The sequence below is a fragment of the Mus caroli genome, unplaced genomic scaffold, assembly GCF_978045245.1.
Source record: "Mus caroli unplaced genomic scaffold, Mus_caroli_1 scaffold_9, whole genome shotgun sequence".
Lineage (NCBI taxonomy): Eukaryota > Metazoa > Chordata > Mammalia > Rodentia > Muridae > Mus > Mus caroli.
The window spans coordinates 74,060,370-74,078,118 of record NW_028227264.1 but is presented as its reverse complement, the minus strand read 5'-3'; the positions used below and the strand labels follow the sequence as shown (position 1 = coordinate 74,078,118).

General features: G+C 47.3%; 1 protein-coding gene across 3 annotated transcripts; it reads left to right on the top strand.

Moving 5' to 3' along the window:
• The first annotated feature begins 831 nt into the window (after window positions 1-831).
• LOC110303154 (glutathione S-transferase theta-1) lies at window positions 832-15,078 on the top strand. 3 transcript variants are annotated; one of them, XM_021174121.3, is made up of 5 exons: window positions 832-1,032; window positions 2,263-2,350; window positions 5,176-5,326; window positions 11,960-12,136; window positions 14,676-15,078. In XM_021174121.3, exons 1-5 carry the CDS (start codon window positions 921-923, stop codon window positions 14,868-14,870), a joined length of 723 nt encoding a protein of 240 aa, XP_021029780.1. In that variant the 5' UTR covers window positions 832-920; the 3' UTR covers window positions 14,871-15,078. The 3 variants fall into 3 exon arrangements, with proteins under 3 accessions (XP_021029780.1, XP_085699016.1, XP_085699015.1); XM_085842890.1 differs by lacking the exon at window positions 832-1,032 and adding an exon at window positions 1,043-1,456; XM_085842889.1 differs by lacking the exon at window positions 832-1,032 and adding an exon at window positions 1,502-1,722.
• Window positions 15,079-17,749: the final 2,671 nt, after the last annotated feature.

Genomic DNA, 17,749 nt, shown 5'->3' with positions numbered 1-17,749 from the left:
ACCTTTCGGTTTTTTTTTTTGTTTGTTTGTTTGTTTGTTTGTTTTGTTTTGTTCTGTTTTTGAGACAGGGTTTCTCTGTGTAGCCCTGGCTGTCCTGGAACTCACTCTGTAGACCAGGCTGGCCTTGAACTCAGAAATTTGCCTGCCTCTGCCTCCCAAGTGCTGGGATTAAAGGCGTGCGCCACCACTCCCGGCTGGACTCTACCTTTCATGAAAGGGATCTACACGTTTCTTTCACTATGTGTATGAACAGCAAGGAATTTCCCACCTTACAACCTTATAACCTTCATCAGATATGGAAACTGCGGGAACCTTGGCCTGGGACTAATGGTACATTTCTGTTCAAAAATTACATCTAAGGTACTTCTCTATCACAGTCCAAAGGGAGCTAAAATGTCAGAGGATGGAGAAGCTAATGCTCTCAGGTACAGGAAGGCCAACCTTGTCAAATGGCAGAGCTGAGATGCGAGTGACATCACAGGCCCACAGCATCCTTTGCTTCTTGTTGGTGGTGCTGGTCCATATCTTTGGCTTGTAGGTCCAGGAGGAATACCTTCGTTTTCCCATCTGGGAAGTGGGGACCATTGGGAATTCTAACAACACACTAGATAGGGCGGGCATACCTTTGAAGACATTCTGTTTTCAACTAAACCGGCCACAAGAGGACTAGCAGCCGCCCTCTACCACCTCCTCTGCCCACTCGGAGGAGGCCAGTTGTTTCCTCTGGCTCATTCCGTGCTAGATTCCAGTTGCAGGGCTCTTGGAACACAAGCCAGCTCCCCCTTTAGAAAGAAGGGCAAGGCTGCGGTATCCGCCCAGTGGGGGCGTGGCCACACTTGGCTTGGTAGGGATCCCTACTAGCCAGTCTGGGTTTTTTGATAGTCTGGCCAGTTACAGAAGTGGTTCCCGCCGCCTATGCCATGGTTCTGGAGCTGTACCTGGATCTGCTGTCGCAGCCCTGTCGCGCCATTTATATCTTCGCCAAGAAGAACAATATCCCGTTTCAGATGCATACGGTGGAGCTGCGCAAGGGTGGGCAGGGCCACGGCTTTGGGGATCTGAGAAACAGGGGAGGCAAGACGGACTTAGGGGATCTCTCTCTGTACTCTCCCCTTCCCAGGCCTTTTCTGGTTTAGAGACCACAATAGAAAGACACCAGAGAGAACCAGGGTTCAGGACTCCCGCCAACTCTGCTGTCCCTTGGAATAGACTCCCGCCAGGACCTGCTGAAACCGAATAGCGTGCAGACCTAGCAACAGAAACCGGCACGCAGTTAGGGCCTAGCTACAGGGACCTCCAGAAGAGTAGTGGGTGTAGGGCATAGCTAGGAGAACAAGTGTGGAGATCTGAGCAGTCACTCCTCGGATCGTTTCCCCCAGTGCTGAGATGGGCAGTACTACATAGAGCCATCCCTGCAAGTACCTTGCCTTTGCAACAGGCTCTCTCCGCCAACCTGGTCTGTTGGAATTCCTTTTGTCATTCCTTTTCTTGACTTTCTGTTTTCCCTTTCTTCGGTGCTCTCTGCCTCTCTTTGTGCTGCGGAGTATGCCAGGAACTTGGAGCCTCCTCCCTGCTGGCCGCTGAGGGAGCCCTGCGCTCTGACAAGACAGGGTTGTAGCAAAATGAAAGTGTTGCATAATGGGCTGTGGCCATCTCCATACTGTCTCACTGCTTGTCCCGCTCTGTCTGAAACCTCACATCTCTCTTCACGGTCACCTCTAGGTACAGTGTACTTAACCCCCCCCCCCCTTGCAGAGTATGGTGTAGGCCGGTGGGGGAGGGGGTGGTCCTGTGGAGGTGGGGTGAGGACGGGGGGGGGGGCGCTGATAAAAAGATGTTCAAGTAGGCTGTTAAAAATAAGCCTGTTGAGGGAGACAGGTTTCCATTAGGAAACGAAGGGAGAGTGAGAATCCCCCACTTGATCCGGGGCAATGGGAGCCACTGAGGACTGTGGGGCTGAGCGCAAGGCGGCAAACTTAGAAACTTACCTGAAGTGCATCAACAGGAAGAAAACCAATCCAGACCAGAAAGGGCTGCTAGCGGGCAAGTCCCACGAGGACCTGTCAAGCGTATGATACCTATTTTGTATCAAGGGCAAGGGGCCACCCCCTCTTCTCTCACAGGAGCCCTGCCTGCGCACCCCATTTAGGGAGTAGCCCAGTCCCAAGAAGAACCATGAATTTAGTGTTCAGCCTCCTGGACTTTGGCCCAGGCTATCAGAGACCCCCAGTGTTCTCCTCCCTCACGCTGGACTATATGCAGGTGAGCACCTCAGCGATGCGTTTGCCCGGGTGAACCCCATGAAGAGGGTACCAGCCATGATGGATGGTGGCTTCACCCTGTGTGAGAGGTAAGCAAGCCTGGGGCTTTTGCTAAGCTTTACTGGAAAGCAGCCTGTTCTAACCCCCTGTGTTCTAAACTAGGAAGCTAGCACTGGGAGGGGGGGAGGGGAGACGGCTCCCTGGTTAAGAGCACTTACTGCTCTTATAGAGGATTTGGATTTGGTCCCAGCAACCATACGAGGTGGCTCCCAAACACTTGTAACTCCAGTTCTAGAGACCCACTGCCCTCTTAGCATCTTGGGCACATGAACTCATGTAGATGCACTAGCAACTTAAAGCAGTGGGCTTCACCCTTCCTAATGCTGCAACTCCTTAATTCAGTTCCTCGTGTTGTGGTGACCCCCAACCAGAAAATTATTTTTGTTGCCACTTCCTAACTGTAATCTTTGTTGTTTAGTCAGGGAAGGAGTGACCTAGTGAATCTGCTCAATTTCAGGGACTTCCTGGAGCTATTTTGTGTTGTAGAAAAATTTTTTATTATTATGTTTTTGTGTATGGAGAGTATATTCTTTTTCTCTCTCTCTAAAGATTCATTTTTTATTTTATTTATATGAGTACATTATAACTGTCTTCAGACACATCAGAAGAGGGCACCCAATACCGTTACAGATGGTTGTGAGCTACCACGTGGGTGCTGGGAATTGAACTCATGACCTCTGGAAAAGCAGTCAGTGCACTTAACTGCTGAGCTATCACTCCAGCCCCCATGTTGTAGACATTTTTAATCCCAATCTGAGATTTCTACCCAGCCTTTGATTATTTAGTTCCCAAATAAAAGACACACAAGTTTTATTATTTACAATAGCCTTAAACAGCTCAAGAGATGGGCAGATATCTACCCTCTATGCTATTAGAATCTGCTTACATATCAATAACCCTGAGTTATTACTTACTATGTTTTATCTGGGCTGCTCTTAACTCCAGTTGGCCAACCCTCAGGGCCAGGTTTTCCTGAGCTCACCTAACCCATGGCGTCTTCTTCTTCCTCCTCATCTTCTTCTCCCCTGTCTGGTTCTCTCTTGACCACCCCCTCCATCCCCCTTGGGCCCAGAAACCCTAAAACCTGCCTATGTCTCTTCTGTCCAGCTATTGGCTGTCAGCATCATTATTTACCAATCAGAAATAATTTGGGGCAAGGTCACATAGCATCACTTGGTTCTACATACAGACTCTCTGTGGGGCAACCAGGTCTTGGGGGCCCTGCACTTAGCATTACAACACACAGCAAAAGACCAAACCTCAACAATTTTGAATTGTTTACTTTAGTATTTAACTAGCTTCCCTGTTAGGATAGGAAAACATATCCATCCCACCCTTCCTGGTCACTGTAAGCCAATCCCAGAGTGTTCTGAATTCTTGACTGAAAGTTTTCATATGACCACAACAGGCGTATCCAGTGTCCTTTAAGGTCCGTCTCCACCTCCCCAGTAGCGGGCATAATCCAAGGCAGGAAGAGAGTCCCAGGGAGCCTTGTTTGTTTCGTGGTTCTAGGATCTTACTGTGGGAAGGACTGGTGTCAGGATGCCCCAAGACCAAGCTCTCAGCATAAAGGAGATATATTTGTCCCAGAGGGAAAACAGGCAGGGGATAAGAAACTAGGACAGGAGACAGAGGACAAGGGAGAAGGGGAGAGAACAGGGGAGAGGGAAAGAGTATCTGTACTATAGAGACAAAGGGCTGCTTTTGGATAGAGAGGAGACAGACATGGCTGTGGGCAAATGGCAGTTTATAAAGGAAAAAGGGGACCAGCTCCTACCTCCTCCCCAGTCCCCTCTCCCCGAGTTAAGATGAGTTGATCTGTGTTGAGTGAGTTGTTTCGATTGGGCGTATTAATGAGGGCAGCCAAAAGGTGGCTTTCAATTGATAGTCTTCAGTACTTTGATAGCTGAACCTTGGTATTCAGCCTCAGGAAGAGGAAGTGGTCAAATAAGGGAAATGGACCTTGGCAGCTCACTTTAGGAATGTTATTTAATGGTTTAGCAAAGCAGAGGGGGATGGGAGAAGGGCAAAGCCTGTCAGAGCCCTGATTGCCATGCTCGGGGCCTGCTAGAGCCCCTCAACAGTGCCCCAAGTGTCTGAGTAAGACTTGGAAGATCCAAGCTGACCCTTAGCAGGAGTGACATGAGGAACAGAGCAGCCAGGTGTAATGCTCACGCCGGCAACCCTAGAGTTCCAGAGGCAGAAGCAGGAAGATTATGGATTTGAGGCTAGCCAAGGCTGTCTCAAAGAACAAAGGGAGGATTGGGAAAGGCTTTTAGAACTATCAGACCACCCAAGACTGTCTGTCAAAGCATGACAGTGAATATAGATTGAAGGAAAGCAAGCTTCCACAAAGCTCAGCTTAGATGCCCCTTCTCCAGGAGGCTGTCTGGTCCTATACTCAGAAATGCAACCCTGGAGGGGACACCGAGTTGCGGGATAGCCTCGGTGTGACCTCGGGAAAACAAGACCCAATTCTGACACTAAGAGAGAGCTCTGTGCCACTGGAAGCAAGGCAAGGCTATTCTTCTGAGACTACTTTCCACGTCTTGAAAAAGAGGCTCAGAATGACTCACTGTCAGAAAGATCAGACAAGGTAGGGATGGGAAGGGTGGCTCAGTGGTTAGGAGTACTGGCTGTTTTTCCAGAGATCCTAAGTTCAGTTCCCAGCAAATCATATGGCGACTATCTATAATGAGATCAGATGCCCTCTCAGGTGTACATGCAGACAGAGCACTCATGTCCATACAATATATACATAAGTAAATCTGTAAATAAAACGGGAAAGTAGGTACTGGGCATTGAGTCAACCCAGTGGTCTTTAACTGCCTGCCTTGTTCTCCTGCACACACAGTGTGGCTATCCTGCTTTACCTGGCACACAAGTATAAGGTTCCTGACCACTGGTACCCCCAAGACCTGCAGGCTCGCGCTCGTGTAGATGAGTACCTGGCATGGCAGCATACGGGCCTTCGGAGAAGCTGCCTCAGGGCCCTGTGGCATAAGGTAAGACCAGAAATGTGGGGGCCTGGGGAGGGGTGGTGGGAAGTGTCACCCCCGAGACACTCAGGCCACAGCAAGTTATTTTCAGTTTGGTATTGTCCAATGTCTTGCCTTTAACTTAATCCAGATTGTTGTTCAAAACAGTATGTATTTGAGACATACCATCTCAGCCCATACTTACCATCTATCATATGCATGCACTTTGGTCTTCTTGTATTTTAAGTTTGCCATACATTTGTTACTGTTACACCATTTGTTAACTGTGTATATAATCAGGCCACCTCATGCACATGAAGCTAGGTGGACAACTTCAGGAAACCTGTTCTCACCGTCCATCTTGGTGAGGCAGAACGTCTTTTGTTTCTGCTGCTGTGCTGTCTGACCTTTGTGTTCCTGTCTCGGGCTTCTCCTGTCTCTGCCTCCCATCTCTCGGTAGGAAAGCTGGGATTGCTCCACGTCTGGCTCCTTCTGTGGGTTCTGGGGGTTGAGCTGAGGTGCTCAGATTTGTCGGGCTTGCCCAGCTAGGACTTGCACTTTCTGAGCCATCTTCCAGGTTCTCTTACCGTTACTTAACTGTCCTCTTCAGCTTGGCTGGTAATGTAGCTGAGCGGCAGAGTACTTGTGTAACAAGCACAGCGTCCTAGTTGTTCAAGTCTCAGCACCAGTGTGTGTGTGTGCATGTGTGTGTGTGTTTGAGTGTGTGTCTATGTATGAGAGTCCATTGTATGTATGTGTCTGAATGTGTGTGTGTCAGAATGTGTGTGTCAGAATGTGTGTGTCTGTGTGTGTCAGAATGTGTATCTGAATGTGTGTGTGAGTGTGTGTGTGTGTGTGTATGCCTGAGTGTGTGGTGTGTGTATATGCCTGAGTGTGAGTGTGTGTGTACCTGAGTGTGTGTGTTTGAGTGTGTGTCTGAATGTATGTGTGTATGCCTGAGTGTGTGTATGTGTGTGTGTGTGCCTGAGTGTGTGTGTATATGCCTGAGTGTGAATGTGTGTGTGTGCCTAACTCTGTGTGTGTGTGTCTGAGTGTGTGTGTATATGCCTGAGTGTGAGTGTGTGTGTGCCTGAGTGTGGGTGTGTTTGAGTGTATGTGTCTGAATGTATGTGTGTATGCCTGAGTGTGTGTTTGAGTGTGTGTGTGTGTATGCCTGTGTGTGTGTGTCCTTTGTCCACTCATTTCAGCACCCAGGTCCTCTGTGGGTCTGCTTCTGGTGCTTGTTTGTCCTGCTGCCTATTGCAGGCCATGTTTTCCTCCTTTCTCACATGTTTCCTGCGTTATTGGTCCATGTGTAGATCGCAGACCAGCACAGCTGAAAGTAATACAAAGGGATCTTTTTCTTAAAGTCAGAGAACCCAATCCTACCTTCTGGAAGGTAGGACTGGCTCACCAACTCTCACCAGCAGGTCTTTGAAATCTTCTTTTTAATTTTGGCATTTCTCACTGTCTTAGCTTTGACCTTACTGGTTCTTTGGTTGTGTCTAGGTTATTGTTAACCTTTAATAATCCTTTTTTTTTTTTGAGACATGGAAATTCCATGTATTTAACCCCCCACATCTCAAACTTTCTCTGAGGGCATCCTCGACAGCTATCTTAGCGAGTGTTCTAAAGGGAGCCTGGGCAGGAAGGTTAGGTCGCCCTGCTAAGAGCGAGGAGCTAGTGTGTGATGGAGACAGGCTGGAGATGGGTGCTGGGGATGGCTGGTGGGTAGTGTGAGGACGCTTAGCTTTGTGCACTGAGCCGCGTGCTTTGAAATACATGCTGTGAAACTGGAATTGCTGATGTCAAAGTCAAACAAGATAGGGTTAGCAAAGGTGGTGAAAGAGGAGCCTTTGAGAGCTGGTATAGTGGTGGAAGCCTGTAATCTCAGCATTCAGAACTGAGGCAAGGGGATGGTTGTGAGCTTGAGGTCAGCCCAGGCCCCAGATAGTTGTTGTCCTTCTTCCTCCTCCTTTTCATCACCATCACCACCACCATCATCATCATCTCTTTCCTCTCCTTCACCTCCTCCCCTACCTCTCTTTCCTTATTTATAGTCTTCTCACCCTGAGCTGTATTATCCTCATATTCTCACCCTGAGCTGTATTATTCTCATATTCTCACCCTGAGCTGTAGTATCCTCATATTCTTACCCTGAGCTGTAGTGTCCTCATATTCTCACCCTGAGCTGTAGTATCCTCATATTCTCATCCTGAGCTGTAGTATCCTCATATTCTCACCCTGAGCTGTATTATCCTCATATTCTCACCCTGAGCTGTAGTATCCTCATATTCTCACCCTGAGCTGTAGTATCCTCATATTCTCACCCTGAGCTGTAGTGTCCTCATATTCTCACCCTGAGCTGTAGTATCCTCATATTCTCACCTTGAGCTGTAGTATTCTCATATTCTCACCCTGAGCTGTAGTATCCTCATATTCTCACCCTGAGCTGTAGTATCCTCAGCGCTCAGCATTTGGAGATGGATTTTTATTACGAATTCTATGTAGCTCAGTCTACCCAGGAAACTATGACCCCTAAGCAAGAGCAGAAAAGCAAGAGCCCAGGAAGCCTGTTGTTTCCCAGGTCCTGGGATTGTATCTCTAGCCTGCCTGGTGCCCACGTTACCCTCTCTTGCACTGCCTGGAGCTTGCTGCCCTCTTTCGTCTCCCCCTAGAGGGGATAGGATGACAAATGGTCTGACTTTAACAGGTCACGTTTGATTCTCTGCAGAACTGACAGGAAGCCAGTGCTGATCAATCTTGTATGCAGTACGGTATATATAGCCCATGTGTTTTCAGGCTTTAGAGCAATCTCTTTGCGTTAGCAATCCAAGCCTGAGAGGCAATGCTGGTTTCCTTTTTAGCCTGGCAAGCTAACGGAAAAATTATTAACCTCTGTATGGGAAGTCTGGAGTTGTTAGTGATTTGGGAAATGTTACAGCAATTTCCCCACTTCAGCGAAGAGAGAGAGAGAGAGAGAGAGAGAGAGAGACAGAGAGACAGAGAGACAGAGAGACAGAGACAGAGAGAGAGAGGAAAATTGAATGACCTTTGTGTAAACATTTTGGTAGGTGTTATGATGGTTGATCTCAGTTGTCAACTTGCTGGGATCTAGAATTAGCAGAGTGGGGAACATCTGGGAATATCTGGGAACATCTGGGAACATCTGGGAGGGACTTATCTTGATTAGGTTAATCCCATTGAAAAGATTTCCCACTGTGGGCTGCACTGTTTCCTAGGCTGGGATTATATTTTTAGAAAGAGAAAAGAAAAAAAAACAAAAACCAAAAAAAAAAAAAAAAACCGGCGCCTGAAGTGATGGCTTAGTAGTTAAGAGCACCGGCTTCTCTTCCAGAGACCCCAAGTTGGAGTTCCAGCACTGACAGGGCTGTTGAGGTTCGAAAGGATTTGACTTCCTCTTGTAGCCTCTGTGGGCCCTATACGTATATGGTGCACAGACATACATATGACAAAATACCCACACACATAAAAAGAAAAATAAAACCTCAAAAAATAAAATAAAAAAGTAAAGAGCAGGAGAGAGAAAATGATCTGAGGTACATTCGTCACTCTCAGTGTGGACACAGTGTGACCTCAGTGTGGACACAGCGTGACAGTGTGGACACAGTGTGACCTCAGTGTGGACACAGTGTGACCGGGTCCCTCAGGTTCCTGCTGCCATGACATCCGTTGCACCAGCTGTACCCTGGAACCATGGGTCTCACTCCCTTAAGTTGCTTTGCAGAGTGATCTATCACAGCTCCGGGAAAAGTCAGATGGGTGCCATCTAGCTGCCTGTGGCTCTGGTTAACGAGTAACATGGACCCACTTTTATTAGGTGACCTGAGCCAGCCATTCTTCAGTGACACAGCGGTTCTAAGCCGGAGGTAGGACAGCTGGAGTCCCGAGATCCTGCATGAGCCGGGTCTGTGTCAAGCGGGCTTATTGAGAAGCACAGCATCTTCCGTACTATTTCCAGGCGAGACATGAAAAGAGTCAGCAGAAACTCTCATACAGTGGAACAAAGTCAGCAGCAGGCTGATCAGAACCATGTTGCTCAAAGGGAACACAAAGTCTCAAGAGTGTGACAGGCTGAGTACACAGTGGCCTTGAGACTGGGCAAGTTCAGTCTCTTCACAGAGAAGAGCCAAACTCCCAGGATTAGAAGCCTTAACTCTTTCAAGGTCTGACCCCAAGCTGACCTTGACAAGTCTGTTCCTGGGCAAGGGTACAAAACGAGGTTCATTTTGTCCTTTCAGTGGGGCCTCTGAGGAAGCCTTGGGTGGTCGATCCAGCTCTCAACTACAGTGATACATATAGTAAAGCCATCGTGTCTGGCTCTGAGTGAAATGTTTCAGCGAAACCTTTGCTTTATCTGGGTTAATCCGGAGACTCTGAGAAATTGTTTTGAGAGACTCTTTGAACTTTGAAGAAGTGCTCTCTCTCTCTCCCCCCCCCACCCCCGCCCCGGAAAGTCTGCTCTTGGTGCTACATGAGAGCTTACAGCTGCACAGATCTTGGTCCTAAGACACTCCTGGCAAACCTGGAGTTCTTACTTTGGATTATGGCTACCCCTGGTCAAAAGGGACTGAGATTTGTCTGTGTGGGTTTTCTGCTCTCAGGGGCAGCAGAATAAGACAACTTTGGTAGTTGGAACCTTTCCCAGCCTCAGTTAACCATGTATTATGCTTGAAAGTAAACTGGAGAGAGCTGGCTGGATACCAGTCTTTCCAGGAAGGCTGCGCCCCTCTGCTCTTTTGAGAGATGAAGGCTTAGAGTCTTGGTGAGCTTCTCTCTCTACGGAGGCACCTAGGACCAATATCAGCAATGCTCAACAATTACACTTTTGGATTGTTTGAAGCTAGACAGCATGGAAGTTAGAGCAAACCACTTCATTAGAACACTGCTGAGAAGACTGTCCTTAGAGACCCAAGGATCATGCCTTTGTCACAGCCCAGTTGGATATACATTCAAAAGATGATTTTAGCTGAGTTCAGTCATGGTGCAAGCTTGTAATCCCAGCACTTGGGAGGTGGAGGCAGGAAGATTGTGAGTTGGATATAACCTGGGCTAAATAGTATGACCCTTTCTTTAAAAGAGTGGAGAAGGGAGAGCATCTTAGGACAACTGTTAAAGGTGGGAAAGATTGGGCATCAGAAGCCAACAATTAAGTTACTTTTATAAACTTTACATTTAATATTTAATAATTAATGTTATATTATATTTATATAATAAAGGACTCTGTTTTGGATCTGGGTGTGGTGGTATACACCTGACAAGGCTCCTGGAAGGTAGCAGCAGAGGTAAACACAGAAGGATATAGAGGTCAAGGGTCAAGCTCAGCTCTGTACATAGCCTGGGCCATCTGAAGCTCTGTCTCAAAATAGGAACAAAACCAAACCTCTGGTTTGGGTCAAATAAAATATGTCCCACAAGACCCCATGGTCTTTCAGCCGTTAACTACCGTGTGGGACCTGAGCCATTATGCTATGGGGGAAAAATCAAGTTTATAGAATAATCCTAGTGGGGAAATGCCAGGAAGGCCACTAAATTTCTTACCTAGCCTGTTCCAACCGCCCAGAGTTCAGTCCTGGGACTTTTGTGACCAACCTGGTGGCTCTCCACTATGCACCGAGGAATGGATTTTCTTGTGGCGTTTTTTCAGACCTGCTTGGTCTTACTCATCCCCTCCCCCACCACACTTTCTTCTCCTAATCAGCTCTTGCTGGTCCTCTGCCCCTCCCCCATAATTAGTTAATGAATGAATTTTGAGACAGGGTTTTCCTGTGTAGCCTTGGCTGTCCTGGAGCTCACTCTGTAGACCAGGCTGGCCTCGAACACAGAGATCCATCCACCTCTGCCTCCTGAGTGCTGGGATCAAGATGAGCACCGCCATGCCTGGCTTGGGTTTGATTTTTTTTATAAAGGTAAAAGATTTGGATCTAGTTTTATTCTTTTACAAATGGGTATCTACTTTTCTCAGCGCTGTTTATTGAAGTGTCTTTTTCTCCTACTTATGTTTTTAGCCCTTTCATTAAGAATTAGGAGGCTGTAGCTCTGTGGGTTTGTTTCTGGGTCTTCTATTTTGTTACACTGGCAGAATGGCTGCTTTCCTGCCAGTGCCATACTGTTTTTGTTACTGTAGCTCTGTAGGTTAGTCTGACACCAGGTACTGTGACCCCTTCACTGTTGCTCTTCTGCTGGGATTGCTTCCAGGTGAACTTTAGTTTGCCTTGTCCCTCGGTTGTACGAAGAAGCTGTCTGAGTGACTTACATTATTCATGTCGTTAAAATACTTATGATGTTTGCAAGTCAAAGCGATCACTTTATTCTTAATCCTGAGTGACCCATGACCATGGTCCCTAACCTGACTTCTTTCCTCAAAAATATTAGATCTATTTATTCTTCGGGTCCCCATTTAAGTCATTAATAAAGTGTCGTCTTTTCTGAGGTCCAGCCAAGCAGAGATGGTGAAAGGAGGACTATTTATTTGTAGACAAAAATGTCACTTGGGGATTCCCCTGTGGGTCTGGGCAGGCCACCAAGGAAGAGGCACAGAAATAAAAGGCAGTCCTGACATTGGGAGGCATGGTCGTCCCCCCCCCCCGCACCCCCCCCCCAGCTCAGCTGGTTCCAATTCCTTATTTTCCCTCCTAGGTGATGTTCCCTGTTTTCCTCGGTGAACAAATACCTCCTGAGACGCTGGCAGCCACATTGGCAGAACTGGATGTTAACCTACAGGTGCTTGAAGACAAGTTCCTCCAGGACAAAGACTTCCTTGTTGGGCCCCACATCTCCCTGGCCGACTTGGTGGCCATCACAGAGCTGATGCATGTGAGTGCTGTAAGAATGGTGGCTGCTGTGGTAATTGTTAAATCTCCATCAGGGGTTTCTACCTCACCTTGATCATTCAGTTTCTAGATAAAAGACACAAAGCTTTTATATTTATAATGTGCTCGCTAGCCTTTAATGCACTAGAGCTGGGCAGACATCTACCCTCTAAGCTATTATAATCTACTTCCCCATCCGTAACTCCAAGTTATAACTTGCCCCGTCCCACCTGGGCAGTTCTTCAATTGCAGCCCTCATGGCCATGTTTTCATGACTCACCTACCCCATGGCATCTTCTCCTCTATCCACCTTCTCTCCTCTAGTGGTCTCCTGCCTCAGACCCCAAGTCGGGGAACCTATCTCTGTTCTGCCAAGCTATAGGCTGTTGGCATCTTTATTCAGTCAATAGATTTAAATTAAGGAGCAAGGTCACATAGCATCATTTGGTGTATGTGTGGATTCTCTCATCCTTGGGGCAGCCAGATCTTGGGGGCCACTATTAGCATTATAATACATAGTCAAAGACCAACCTCAACAAATGGGTCCATAAGATACAGGGAATTCTGGCTAGTTAGAGAAGTCCCATTTTTGCTATCCTCACTAGTTGTAGGAGGATATGCAAATGTGTGGAGACTCCTTCCAGATTTGTAATGTCTGTCTTTGCTTTCATTGATTGTTCTTGGTTGCTTTTCTATTAATGTGATAAACCACTAAACCAAACACAACTTAGGGTGGAAAAGATTCATTTGGCTTACAGTTTACACTCTATCATGGGGGGAAGCCAAGGCAAGATACTCAAGGCAGGAGCTTGAAGCAGAAATCAGGGAGGAATGTTGCTTATTGGCTTACTGGTTTTCCCTACAGCCTTTCTTATACAGCACAGGCCCATCACCAGGGATGGTGCCATACACTATGTACTGAGTCCTCCTACATCAATCAGCAGCCAAGAAAACACCTCACAGACATGCCCACAGGCCGTTCTGAGGGAGACAATTCCTCAGAAGAAATTTTCTCTTCCTAGGTGTATCTATTCTTGTGTGAAGTAGGAAAAAAAAACAAAAAACAAAAACCCAACCAGTACAATGTACTCCTTATCAGCCTGTCCCACAGACACATCAATGTTTAACCACAGTCTTTCATTTCTTTTATCCCTACGATCTCAGGTTAGTATTGCAAAACACAGTACAATTTTAAGAGTCTCAAAGTCTTTTTAAAAGCCCAAATGATTTCAGAATACAAGTTCTCTTTAAAAATCCAGAGTCTCTTAACTTTGGGATACCATAAAGCCCACCAAATAAATCACAGCATTTCTTGTACCACAAGGGAAGAAGCAAGGCACAGTTACAATCAGACTGAAACTAAACCAAGATCCTACGGCATACGACATTCCATGTCTGACATCTCTGACTCACTGGAGACCTACTGGGCTCTAAAGGGCTTGGGCTGTATAGACAGACCATATAGCTTGTCTTGTTGGCTTGATCAGGAATCATGCCATATCTGTCACTGTCCTTGACAGTCACCCCATAGTCCTGCCATCTTTAACATTCTGTTACCACTAAAACTTCACTCTCACCAATGTCCTTTTCTGGTTCCATAGAGTGCCAAGCCTCAGTTGTTCTTAATGACCCCTTCATGCCTTCAGAACTTGTACCGTGTGGGAGACTCCTACACATTATTTTTCAAGTTCTGCTGCCAGCTTTGCGAACAGCCTTGGCCCACGTTACTACTGGGCCACAGCTTCTATGTATTGACCCTGAGGAAAATACTTCCCAGAAGACATTCCCTCAATGACACTGGGCTGATAAACTACAGCTGCGTTTTCAGTCCTAACTAACCAGTAGCCATTGTCCCACGGAAGCTTAGAATGTTTCACTTCTGCAGATTATTAATATGCCACACGAGTGGCCCTCACAGAATCTTCGAGGGACTCTCAGACTTCCCTTTGAAACTTTATGAACCAGGTCTCCACCATCGGTGTGTCTTGCAACAATGGCATCTTTCAAGCTATCATAGAACAGCTCATTGATCTCTTGACTACTCAATGATTTTTTTATAGGCCCGAAGTTCCAAATGCTTTTCCAACCCTTCCCTCCTAAAACAACGTGGTCAGGTCAGTTACAGCAACCCTATACCTCTGGTACCAATTTGTTATTCTAGTTTGCTTTCCTGTTGTTGTGATAAATATCATGATAAAAACAACTTGGTGGAGGAAATGAGTTAACTTCAGTGTATAGGCTACCATCCATTATCAAGGGAAACCAGGGCAGGAGCTCCAGGCAAGACTTAGAGGCAGGAGCTGAAGCAGAAATATCAGTGGGAAAACTCTGCATACTGGCTTGCTCTGGCTTCACATTCAGCTCTCTTATATTGTCTAAGTCCATCTTTCCAGAATTAACACCACTATATGGACTAAGCCCCCATATAGACATTCCTACAAGCCAATCCGATGGAGGCAATCCCTCAGTTGAGTTCTCTCTTTCTATATCTGTCAAGTTAAGAAGCAAAATTAGCTGTAAATTCTATTCCCTTCTTGATATAGCCTGTAGGTGGTGGCTGCTCAGTCTTTGAAGGGCATCCCAGGCTGGCTGCATGGTACCAGCGAGTGGAGGCAGCTGTGGGGAAGGACCTCTTCCGGGAAGCCCATGAAGTCATCCTGAAGGTGAAGGACTGTCCCCCTGCTGACCTCATCATAAAGCAGAAGCTGATGCCCAGAGTGCTGGCCATGATCCAGTGACGTCAGACGCTTCATCCCTGTACCAGCTGCGGCAGTTCACAACTGGCTTGCATTACACTGGGGATGCACCTCACTCCTCACACCATGATGGCTTTCAGGCTCAGCTCCATATTCACCCTTTTTCTGTGATAGCCACACATGACCTCAACTATAATCATTACTTTCCCCTGGAGTCTGGGTAATAAACTGGGCTTGATTTGGGCTTTAATTTCTCCGTGTTGTTTCTTTAACCCTCTTCCTCTAATCCCGTTCAGTTGTCTTCCCGAAAGACAGCTCCGTTTCCCAGGCTTTGGGGATCGTTGACCCTCTCATGGTTGCCACCAACCATGAAGTCACAGCTAGGCATGGTAGCTCTTGCATGGGATCCAGCACTCAGAAGGGATGAAACAAGGGAGGAGAAGGAGAATCACTGAGAACTCAGGGCCAGCCTGGGCTACATATTGAGATCCATGCTAGCCTGGGATATAGTGTGAGATTGTATCTCAATGAAACAGAACAACAAAAACAGACAGCAAGCCAAATCACAGTCGCCTTCCAGACTTCTGGATCTGGGAGAATGAAATCACAGATGCCTCAGCTGCAGGCATGGGAATGCATTATTTGGCCAGAGCAGCCTCTTGAACATGGTCCCTTCATAGGATCATCAAACCTTCCTGACCTGCAGAATTGGTCAAGAGGAGGAAATACCTCCAGTCGCAATCCTGGTCAGAGGTCATGCTCAAAACTCTTGGGTACAAACTGTGATTAGGAATGAAGGGCTTGCCAGGCAGTGGTGGTGCATGTCTTTAGTCCCAGCACTTGGGAGGCAGAGGCAGGCAGATTTCTGAGTTCAAGGCCAGCCTGGTCTACAGAGAAACCCTGTCTCAGGGAGTAAAAAAGAAAAAAAAAAAAGGGATGAAGGGCTCAGTTGTGTTCTGGGATAGTATTCTAGTTGGGGGTGAGGGAGTGGACAGGAAGGAAGCTGAAAGACTGGATGTTGCTGTAGTTGGGGGTGGAGATGGGGAGAGATAGACAAAGGTGACTTGTGGAGAACTGTTACACACTAAAGGGAAGAGGTGGGGAAATGAAGGGGTCTCTCCCTTTCAGTTTAGAGAGGTCAGCTTCCACTATGGCAAACAGACATTAAACTAGGGGATAGGTATTCCTTAGAGAGAACGTCTGGTCGGGAGGTAGGATGTGGGGGGAATACTCTAGAATGAACTGGGGACCTGGGAGGTGAGAGACTCTCGGGACTCAAGAGGGAGGGACTTTGGATGAAGGGCTCTACAGTGGGGAGGGAAACTTGTAGAGTCAAGACAGGACATTAAGTGGAGGGAAGGGATTCTCATCCCAGAGTCAAAAGTTCTGACTCAGAATTCTTGCAGTCTGAAGGAACTGCAGGGACAAAAATGGACAAGAGCCTGAGAGAAAGGAGGTCCAGTGACAGGCCCAACTTGGGATCCAGCTCAAGGAGAGGCCCCAGGGCCTGACATTATTACTGATGCTATGGTGTGCTTACAGACAAGAACCTAGCATGACTGCCCTCTGAGAGGCCCAACAAGCAGCTGAAAGAGTCAGATGCAGACACAAGCACCCAACCAATGGACAGAAGCTTCGGCCCCCTGTGAATTGGGGAAAAGCTGGAAGAAGCTAAGGAGGAGGGGCAGCCCCATGGGAAGACTGGCAGTCTCAACTGACCTGGACCTCTGAGATCTCTCAGACACCAAGCCACCAACCAGGCAGCATACACTAGCTGGTTCGAGGCCCCTGACATATACAACAGAGGACTGCCTGGTCTGGCCTCAGTGAGGGACTTGAGGCCCCAGGGAGTGAGGAGGTCTGGTGATGTGGGGGTGGGGTGGGGACATCCTCTTGGAGAGGAGGGGTAGAGGAGACAGGAGATGGGGAGTGGTGGTAGTGGGGTTGACCTGGAGGAGGATGAAGACTGAACTGTAAAAAGGGGTTAAAGAATTTAAAAAAAAAATGCCTGGAACCAGGAAGACAAAGCCATTCTCAAGTTTCCCAATAATCTGTGGTGCTGAGACACTTTTTTTTTTTTTAAAGAATTATTTGTTTGTCTATGAATACATTGTCACTCTCTTCAGACACACTGGAAGAGGATGTCAGATCCCATTACCTCAGGACCTCTGGAAGAGCAGTCAATGCTCTTAACTGCTGAGCCATCTCTCCAGTCCTTGCTGTAGTTGTTGTTGTTGTTGTTGTTGTTGGTTAGTTGGGTTTTCCCCCATCATTTGGAGATTTGGGGAAATGATGATGTCATATAGGCCTTAGGTGCCCCTGGCTGCCACTGAAGATTTTTTTTTTTTTTTTTTTTTTTTTTTTTGGTTTTTCGAGACAGGGTTTCTCTGTGTAGCCCTGGCTGTCCTGGAACTCACTTTGTAGACCAGGCTGGCCTCGAACTCAGAAATCCGCCTGCCTCTGCCTCCCGAGTGCTGGGATTAAAGGCGTGCGCCACCACGCCCGGCGCTTTTTTTTTTTTTTTTTTTTTTTAGATTTTTTTTTTTTCCGCATTAGGTGGAGAAGTTTTATCCAATCCTAGGCATGTCTTCAATCCCCACCTCCCGCTAGAGGGATTAGCTGGGGTGAAATAAATAAGAATGAGGAGGCCGGATCATTTCCCTCACGGGGTGTGGACCTAGCATTTACACACTTGGCCACTCATTACAACCAACCTGAGTCCTGGGCCCAAGGAACTGGATGGGATTGGTAGTCTCACTTCCTTCTTCCTTTTCTGTGTCAAGGATCTCCGAAGCCACTCCTCCCTCAACCTTTTCTGTGAGTGGAGGGAAAGAAAGTGAATTTGAGGGCAGGTAGCACGGCTAATCTGCCCCTAAATTCACCAATAGAGACTCCGGTCGTGTCAGTTTTTCTTTTACTGG